Source organism: Amphiprion ocellaris, chromosome 5 (assembly GCF_022539595.1).
Source record: "Amphiprion ocellaris isolate individual 3 ecotype Okinawa chromosome 5, ASM2253959v1, whole genome shotgun sequence".
In the NCBI taxonomy this organism is placed as follows: Eukaryota; Metazoa; Chordata; class Actinopteri; family Pomacentridae; genus Amphiprion; species Amphiprion ocellaris.
The window spans coordinates 33,156,614-33,167,011 of NC_072770.1; the positions used below are offsets into that span (position 1 = coordinate 33,156,614).

General features: G+C 42.7%; 1 protein-coding gene across 2 annotated transcripts in view; it reads left to right on the forward strand.

Annotated features, from left to right (window-relative positions):
- The window catches only part of sp7 (Sp7 transcription factor), a 4,545-nt gene extending 323 nt beyond the window's left edge, over positions 1-4,222 (forward strand). For both annotated transcript variants that reach the window (XM_023293022.3, XM_023293021.3), the window contains exon 2: positions 1,420-4,222. In XM_023293022.3, coding sequence (XP_023148790.1) covers positions 1,420-2,769 — 1,350 coding nt within the window. In that variant the 3' untranslated portion in view covers positions 2,770-4,222. The remainder of the gene's footprint in view (positions 1-1,419) is intronic.
- The last annotated feature ends 6,176 nt before the right edge of the window (positions 4,223-10,398 follow it).

Genomic DNA, 10,398 nt, shown 5'->3' on the forward strand with positions numbered 1-10,398 from the left:
CACAGATTATAAAGAAAACGAGCTTTAAAGCAACTTAAGGGCGATCAGTAAGTTGCGTGTTTTAACTTTTTGATCATTTTTGTCAAAGTCAAGGATTTCCTCAGATCTGTTATTTCAATATCTAAGAGGAAAAGAGACACTATAAAGCCAACTTCCTTTATTTTCATTATTTCCTGTGGCCTCAAGAAGCTGTCAGTTGTCAGTGGTGTCAGATGCGAGCAACAAAGTGGCCAGCGGAGACTTTAAAGTAGTACATGATATTAAAGAGTATGATGAAACATTATTAACCTGAAAACAATCACAAGAATGAATAGCACTCCAGGGAGTTTGGTGAAAGACAAGAACATAACTACTAATCACCTCTGAACTGGGACTCAGTCACTATGGAAACACCAGAGCTTATGTCTGAAGGTTAGGGTAGTATCTGAGATGATTTCTGTTCTTAAATTTTCAAAGTTTTAGGGTAGAATAAAAAAAAAAAAAAAGTAGTACTAGTAGGTTGAAAAAGCAATTTATTCCAAATTCAAGACTGCATTTAAAAGTACAACAAAACTTAAACTCACTATTACAAATCATAGAAGAAACATAAAGTTCTATAGAAATATTTTAGCTTTATGACAGTGATGTTTCATTTGTTACACGGTGCGTAGTAACAGCACAAAGACAGAAACAATGTTTCTAATATGTTTTGTTATCGTATGTTACCAGCCACATTTGAAATCAAAAATGCCAGAAAAGGCAGTAATAAATAAAATTATCTTCATGTTAAATTATAATCCTTGTAGAACAGTGATGCGTTTTAGTCAGAAATACATACAACTTGTCTTGTTTTCGAAAACGTCTGGCGAATGTTCTGAATGTTTACCTGAAATAACATGTCATAATCGTGATCATAAAAAGAGCCAATGGTTATATCTAATTTTGTTATGAATAGAACAATGATTAGAGCATTGTGGCACAATGTACAGTTAGCTTGTCTGACATCTTTAATGCCATGGTGACCACTAGAGGAAAGAAAAACATGTTTGAAGAGATATCTGGTACAGTTACAGTTACTAGTGCAGTGCTGAAAAACGTACACAACACAATGTATGCTTGTGTAAGTATGCAAAAAAACAGGTGGAGAAAAAATGTAAAGCAAATATGAGATTTAAGAATAGCTTGTCGACAGTGGTTTGGGTGAGACAAAGGGTGAGGGAATTCCTCCGTTGCTGAGCAGAGCAGAACCTTCGCAAGCATAAACATTCGCTGCTTGAAATTGCCCTGACCACTTTGAAAACGGAGAGAGCAGGAAAAGCCAGCGGTGGCAGTCAGACATAAGTTTTTTATTAGAGTTGACACTGACAGAAGCAGCAGCAGCAAGCAGCCATTTCCTGCAGACAGACAGTCTCATTTTCTCCCTGGTCTCCTCCTCCCCAGGAAGACGCACGCTATGGCTCCAGTCCTCTGGCTATGTTAACTGCTACCTGTAACAAGTTTGGCAGCACCAGCCCCGTCAGGGATTCAGCTACACCCGGTAAGACCAGCAGCTCCACTCCAGTAAAGAAGCCCTACACCATGACCTCTGACCTTCAGACAGCTAAGAACGGGCGGACCACAGACGGCAGTGGCCTGGCGGACTCCTACACTGGCTCCTTCACCACAGCTGGAGGAGGAGGAGGTGGTGGGCTGCTTACTCCCACTGGAAGCCCCCCTCCTTCCGCCGGAGGCTACACTACAGAATATAACCCTTTCTCCCACTCCTTCCAGACCTCCGTCTCCCAGGACCCGTCTCTTTTAGTGTCCAAGGCCCACGCTACGGCCGACTGTCTCACCAGCGTCTATACCTCGCTGGATATGACACACCCTTATGGCTCCTGGTATAAGGCTGGTATCCACCCTGGCATAACTGCTGCTCCAGCTAATGCCACGTCCTCCTGGTGGGACGTCCACCCCAACTCCAACTGGCTGTCGGCGACACAACCCCAGGCGGACGGAGGTCTCCAGGCCTCGCTGCAGCCTGTAGCACCGCAGGCCTCCCTTAGCCCACAGCTGCCCAGTTACAGCACCGACTTTACGCCACTCAACCCAGCTCCTTACCCTTCTGTGGGCCTGGGCTCCTCCTCTCATCTCCTGCAACCTTCCCAGCACATGCTGCCCCAGGACATGTACAAGCCCAAGCCTGTGCCAAGTGCAGGGCTGATTGAGAGTCCCATGGGCCTAAAGCCTGCGAGGGGATCAGGGGGCTACAGTGGAGGGGGTACACCCACCAGGTCTTCATGTGACTGCCCCAACTGCCAGGAGCTGGAGAGGCTGGGAGCCTCAGCTGCATCCCTGAGGAAGAAACCCGTCCACAGCTGCCACATCCCCGGCTGCGGGAAGGTCTACGGGAAGGCCTCCCACCTGAAAGCCCACCTGCGCTGGCACACCGGGGAGCGGCCCTTTGTTTGCAACTGGCTGTTCTGCGGGAAGCGTTTCACCCGCTCAGATGAACTGGAGAGGCATGTGCGCACCCACACGCGGGAAAAGAAGTTCACCTGTCTACTGTGCAACAAGCGTTTCACACGCAGCGACCACCTCTCAAAGCATCAGAAGACCCACGCAGATTCTGCCATGCAGGGTAAAGCTGTAGCTGTGGAGGGAGACACAGACCCTCGAAGTGAAGAGACGGCAGAGCTCAACTCCAGCGCTGTACCCACCAATCCCGTCGCTGATCAGATCACCAATGGGGATGAGAAGACTGGCACACCGAATGGAGTGGAGAACAGCAGTGGATTGTTGGAGATCTGACTCCATTAAGTCTTCTATCTAGTTTTATTTTGTGACATGATGGGTTTGTTTGTGTTTGTTTTTAATGGGGAAAAATTCACATTTCAAATGAAAAAACTCTTTGTTTTGTTTCAAGACTTACAAAGGATATCAGACAATGTTTGAAAAGACTTGATATGATAATAGACTGAGCATGTTGCAGGTAGCAATCACTTCATTTTCTCTGGACCACACACAGACACACACATGCAAATATGAGCAAGCCTACAGACATTCACCAGTGCATTAATGTACGCAGACCTACACACACAAAATATGTGCAACCAAGCAGAGATGTACGTGAATTCAAATGTACACATTCACAAGATGCAGAAAAACACTACAAGCAAATGTGTAAGCACAAATAATGCATACATGCATGCAAATATGCACACAAAAGTATGTCTGCTCAGAGACATACACAAGTAAACATGGTCATGCACACATTTTGAAGCATACACACATTTTCTGCCTTTCAAATGAGACAAACCACTGGGGAAATTTAATCTGCAAAAGCAGAAGGAAAAGAGCTCCGAAGCCACAAAAGGAAAGTAGTTTTAGAATGAGACTTATGGTCAGGATGACGGAGTTGATGGAGCATTGCATGCCGAGAGAAAAATCTGATTTACAGCTGTACTTTGATACTTATTCATTATTCTTGAAACAATCAGTGGGCCGTCTTACTTACAGCTTCTTGTTGCCAAAGACATTCTGATGTACAAGGTATTGCATTTCACTATTGTTTGCTGTTTGCTTCTTACTATGTCTAATTTAATTTCATATTTACATAAATAATCTAATTTATGTCTTAAATTATACACATGGAAGATTATCTTGCACCCTGCAGGAAATATAATACATGAAAAGGAATGCAAGATGGTTGAAGCTGGCCAAAAAGAAAATAAAATGCATTAAATTAAGACTTTTTTTCTTATTTATTAGTTATAAGGTGGAGTTTTGGGCTATGTTTTTAAAGTTTTATTTATAGATCTTGAAGTTAAATGTGCGTGTAAACTAATTCTATATAATCTTTTCTTTGTGAAGGCTTCCACACCAGGCAAAGTATTGAATAATAAGGGCTTCCTTCCTTGTTTGTACATACTATATATTGACAACAATATATAGATATTGTTAGGTGTGTTATTTTTCTACTTTTTTATGTATTTTCTATATTTTGTGTAACTTTCCACAATGAAAAGGTGTCTATGTTGCTTCAGTTAACAGAAACATAAGAACTTAATTTGGTGGTCATAAGTTTCCTCATTATTTTTGAAGTAAACTACTAGTATTTGCTGAGTTGTTGTGAAATGAGTGTAAAAGATACTGTAAATAGTATTAAAGCATTAAACCTCGTAAAGGTATACATGTTGTAAGATTTATAGTGTGGAATCGTGACAATTTTGGTGCTTTTAAGAGTAAAGAAATTTAAAAAGCATTCTCTTCCCTGGTGTTGTTCCTATACAAGCGCTTCATGGATGTCAGTTTGACTTTAAGACACAAGAAATGAAAATCAGTTGAGCATGAATTTCACTCTTATACACTCCATCCCCTTCTCCTTTCACTCACTCACTGTCGTTCTTTTCATATCTTACTATATTTCCACCTCAGCAAGGCCAACCAAATACTTTCATTATCTTTTGCAGCACAAACAAAGCCATTCACTGAATTGAAGTCTTAACTCCACACAATGACCCCCTTTCAGAGAGCCACTGTAGTTACACTCAAGACAATTACTCCACTCTCCAGCTTGAGAGGGGTAATTACTGAGAGCGATGCTCCAGCAGAGTCAGGAGAGAGGAGAAGAAGGGATTAGGACAGGGGAGCTGTGGTTGCATTGTTTATGGAGGGAGGCGGTCAAACAAAGCACCCCAATTAAGGCAGGATGCAGGACCGAAGAAGTGATGTGGAGACACAAATGCTATGGACTGACCGTCAAGTATGTTTTACACTGTCTCTTTTCCTCAGACTGTACTGCGACAGTACATAGCATTTCCTTGGGCTTGTGCAAGCAGTTACAGTCACAACAAGTGGTACTTGTGTGTCTTTCTGTCCACTTGTCTGTCAGGTCATTCAGGCTTTTCCAGACTAATAAAAATACTTTAGGTGGGCGGACTTCCAACTCTGCCTTAAAAGAGCGATAGCCTCAGGACAGAGCAAATGAGGCCTCAAACAGATGTGCTGTGCACTGTAGCAGCACCACACAAAGAATTATTCAAGGGGGCAATCTTTCTATTATCTTAATAATCTTACTGGTAACAGGTGATGTAACAGGATAACAGCAAAGACTGGCACATAAGACGAATGTAGAGATGCATTCAAGTGCTCTGGTGTGTTACTTCAACAGTCAAAAGAAAAACAATTGGAAACATAACATTTGCTATTATAAAAGTAAGTATTTTCATTTCAGAAGTGAAGAGGAGACCTGTACAGCTGGAACCCCCCTGAAGCTACTGACTCTCCTGTTGTAACATTTACACTTCCCAGGCTGCATGGTTCCAATTTAGGGCTTCTAATGAGCTGTAGTTGAGGTCAATTTATATAAAACGTCCCGGGGCCGACTCTGTCATCAGGGACCGACATGTTTATGGTGGTCTGAAGTGGGCGCATGGTCGAGTCCACAACATAAAAGGCAAACAGGGGGAATGAGGTATGGGTAGGGTGTGTCAGGCCAGCGAGTGAGGGTGGGGGGTTAAGAAGACGGTCAGTGGCTTTTAAAACCTCCGCTGCTACTGGTATTTTCTGCCTTTTTTAAAATACACTGCCTCTGCAGTGGTGGTGGTGGCATACTGTAGCCTTAACTTTATTTTTACTTCTTTTATTTAGGAAGCCAGGAAACATTAAGTGTTGCTTCAAATAAGGTCATAAAAAGAAAACATAGATGCAGTGACACATAGAGGCAAAAGGAGACGCTGGACAATCTGTTCCATATGGTTTGTCCACCAGTGCCCATTTACAAAATCAAATCACTGCAGGCTTAATACGACTAAAAAGGTTATTCCAGAGGATCCCAGACACACCTGTTTAAGCCATCACACATCCCATTTCCGATCCAACGAACACAAAGAAACACTTTTAAAACATTCTCTCACGCTGTGTTGACTTAAGCCCTGAGACTTGATGAGTTACACAAACTTACTCTTAACGGATTACTCCAGGGAGAGGCTCCGATTCCAGCTCCTCAGAATAAAAGACCTCATCATGATGTGGTGAACAAAATGTTAATTATCCTCTTTTCCTGCTATTATCTGGTCCTAACTGAGTAGTCAAGTAAAACAATGGACTGTGCTCTGACATAGCCACAGGCACTGGGTCCCTGCTTCTCTCCAGCAGTGTGTAGGTGCTGGGCGGGGGGTCTGTGGGAGGCATGAGACAGGACAAAAGCACAGGTGTCTGCAGGTGTGACTGGGTCTCTGTGGCAGAGAGTCGGGGGAAAAGGGTAAAGAATGCCCAGAGGCTCAGCATTCAGGCTATAAGCAAAAACAAGATAAGGCTCTTCTAACAAAGGGGAAAGGTAAAGTGACCTGGGTGAACCACAACATGACCTGGGGAGCAGAGGAGGTCGGGCTGAATGAAAGAGGAAAACACAACAGATAAGAGAGGGCAGGAGGTAAAAAGGTCGAGCAATCTCACAGGTGTACTTTGTGTAGACTTTGCATATCATTTTTAGCCATCGTTTACATGTCAGGAGAGGAAGCACCCACCTGTTTCAAAAAAAGTAAAAAAGGTGTGCCGCAGTGAATTGTAAATAATGTGGTAGCAATGCTGTACCTTGATGCTTCCTACCTCTCCTGATTGTACACTATCATTCATTAATAACAAACAGTGGCCTATGTGCTTGCATCTCCAACATCCAATTCTAATCATATGATGTTACAGCAATTTCTTCTCCAGGAACTAACTTTAAAGTTTAAAGGGATTCCTCCCTTACTGCCCAATGCTCCAAATGCACCACTAAATGAGGCCATTTTGTTTATAGGAACTGTGGGAGGGTTGTGGGTGCCTCTGTGCCCCTTTAAAAAGATAATATGCTTCCCATTTAATGGCCTCCGGATGACAAATTGCTTCCAGGGGAAAATTAGGTTAAGAAAATTGCATGTGTGACACGTAAAGACATATCTACTCTACTTAAGATGTTTGACATCCATAATTCAATTATGCTTAGCAGTAGGTGCAGTTTGGATTCTTTGAAAAACCACATTTGCCCATGAGGCCTCAATAATGCACACGCTTTGGCTGTTTATCAATAATCATGTGATTCTTGTCCTGTAACATTAATGTACCAATTGTGACAAAAGACTCATTTTGCATTGCAGATTTCAGATTTCAGATACTTAACAGAATGTATAGTGAGAGCTTATAAAGTAAAGCTGGCATGGCTTTCTTCATTTTTACCACAATGGAAAGTTTCTTTCTTACACTAGACAAGTACTCCTATATCTCTTGGAGATGGTTGGAAAACCACTCAGAAAACTGATGGCCCATTATAACCTAATACCCTTACAAATATCGAGAGCACCATTAAAGGGTTCTTTCCTTTCGAAAATGCTTACTATCTTGATGGTATTCTGACTGACATACAACCCAAACCATTCTTGTTTGCTTTTTTTTTTTAAGTTCAAGCCACTAAATACTTCCTTGAAGTATTTAAAGTGAGATTTAAGAGAGACTAGTGCAGAGAAGGGGTGGTGGAGGTGTAAAAACACCAAACCCTCAGGAGAAAAGGTAGAGAAAACACAGAGAGACCTGCCACTAAAAGTACAGCGGTAAGTGAGAAAAAGAACGGAGCCAAATAGCAAATGAATCTGGATTTGGCTCAACTGGATGAGGAAACTGAAGAAGGAAAAAATGGTTGGGGAGGAAGGAGGAGAGAGAGACAGTGAGACAGACAGAAAGAGAGAGAGTTGAAATGCAGAAAGAGAACTGAGTGATTTGGGTTGGAAGCGGGAGCAGGGAGCCAGGGTTGGCAGGGTTTTGGTGGAGGAGTGTGGTGGTTCAGAAGTCCTCCAGCGCGAGGCGCCAGTGTGTCCGGCGGGGGCCCTGACCATGAGCTGCCTCACCCCCCCAGAGCCACGGCCACAAACCCCCTCTCCCCCTTCACCACCAGCACCGCCACCCATCCAACCCAAAACCCACTGGCAGGCAGCGCTTCACTGAAGCTGCTGCTGCTGCTGCTGCATGTTTATTTAATATTCTGAAGAAATTGAAATATCTTTGTGGGCGAACACACATACATACACAATTACATATCACTCACACACTCGCACACTCACATAGATACACGCACGCATGCATTCACACACATTACCACCACAATATATAAATAAATAAAGTCGAGTAATAACGCTCTCTTGATCTGTGGCCAAGAGCAGAGTTGGAGAAAATCTTTTTCGAATGGTGTTTTCAGAAGCGTAGAGGGAGGAGCGTGAATGTCTGACACCGCATGTTGCCTGAGCAGACGACATGTCTCAGTGTGACTCCCACAGAGGAGAGAGAGCATTAACAAAGTGGTGGACAAACTAGCATGTGGCAGGAACAGAGAACATGAACCAAGGCCAAATATGTACATATGCTGGTACATTTTAAATACCAGTGAGTGGACGATGTGGATTCCATGAAAGAAATACGAAATTCGAAGGTTGAGCAATTTAACAACTCTGAGTGTGTGGTCTGTGAATGAGAACATGTATATGAGGTGTTTGTGAAGTGTTAAATGAACAAATGTGCAGGCCAGCCTCTTTCTGTGTGTGTGTATAAATGCACACATGCACACATCCATAATGAGTCTCTGATCATTACAAAGCAATTCCTTCAGACAGAAATCCCTTAAACAGCCTCGGTTTCGGTCTTCATGCTATCCCCCTTCTGTCTCCTCTCTCCTCAACAGCCACCAACCACTGCTGCTGCCAAAAATAACACAGGAGCGCCACTCGAACCCGCGCCTCACCACAGCACAGCTCGGCCGCAAGAGAGGGATCAAAACACACACAAAAAAGGAAACACATCATATTGTGGAAGGAGGGAAAAAGAGCATTCATACAGCTCCATGCTTGAAGATATCTACTGATGATTTTGGCAAGCGAAGAGCCACACATACTAATGCAGCAGGCCAAGACGGGGAAAAGGAAAGTGTGTTTGTGGACGTGTGTGTCTGTGTGTGCAGACAATTTGGATGAAGTATATTGCAACTGCAAAGACAGCATTCATTTCTGATCTCACTCAGTCAGTGCTTTAACCACTAGCTCAATAAAAACACTTACATTATCACGTTATAGGTCAATAAATTAGGGCCTTCAGCCGACAAATGAAGGCCCGGCGAACAGGACAAATTAACGCTGAAAGTATGAGTAATGAATAGGAGGGGTTTACTCTGGTCACAGATAAATCCTGGTGATTCGATTGTCGGTTTGGGAGTTCATATGGGAGACAGCTTTACTCATTGTCATGGCCAGTTCACTTTGTGTTGCATTTGGCACAATCCACTTATCCACACTGACACGTTGATGCCAGCGGATGAAGCCATCACAATCCAAGCTCTGTTTCAGCGGTGGCCAGCAGGGGTTTACAAGCAAACCATCATGGGATTAATTGTCAACCCACAGAAATAAAGGAAATTCATGGAAAGGTGGAAAATGTACTGAAGTATTTTATGGAAGTGCTGCTACATTAGTTGGAAAGGAGGCTCTGAAGTTGTGGGTTCAAAAGACTTCAAGTGTCTGCACGATTCATTTGGGTATTTAGCGAGGCAATAAGATCCAAACTAAATAGAGAAACTGGACACAGTTTGATAGAGCTGCTAGTCTGTAATATTATTCCATAATATATAACATATATAGTTTCGCTGCCAGTTTCACTGCCATCACCTTCTGCTTACTGAAGTTATAAAAAAATACAATCTTTCTATCTTACCATACAGCAAAAGTTCAAAGTTTGGTCAGGCAGAGTACACTACATAGGACTGCTGTCTTGCAGGCTATGCTTTTATTTTCTTGTGTTGTATTTGCTAAGCATTACCCTCCTCCACCTTGACTGCTGTTTAGACCTGGATCTTTCTATCTTAAATTACTGTACCTTTAATTTCCTGATTATTTATAATTGTTGCACTGAAATGTTTTCCCTCGTAAAGCTACCTTTAACACATTTCACAAGTTGCTGCATTAAAAAAATTATATGACTCCGAGGCCTAAATATTCATCATAGAGCACCTCTGTAAGCTTTTTGAAAAGACACCTTGCACTATGTCCGTCTCCAAACCCTCTTTTTTAGCTTTAGGGTGGTCAGGCCCTACATTACAAAAATTCCCCCCATGTTTCCACAGGGGTTTATAGTGGAGATGACAGGTGCCACACAACCCAAAGACCCAAAGCACTAACTGCACTCTGACAGAGAGGCTTGACAGCCAGGAGGATCGGTGACTAAATGTCGCCCTCTTCTGGATCAATTTAGGTATAGCAGGTTGCTATATAAAGAGGCACATTAAACATTTTCAAGTCGAAGAAATTATAATTAAGCTTAAAAAAAACTTAATGTTCAGCTACTACACACAGATTATTAAAAAAAACTGTAATACAATCACACAATTAAAAAAATAACATTAGCCTACAAAGAAAGGCA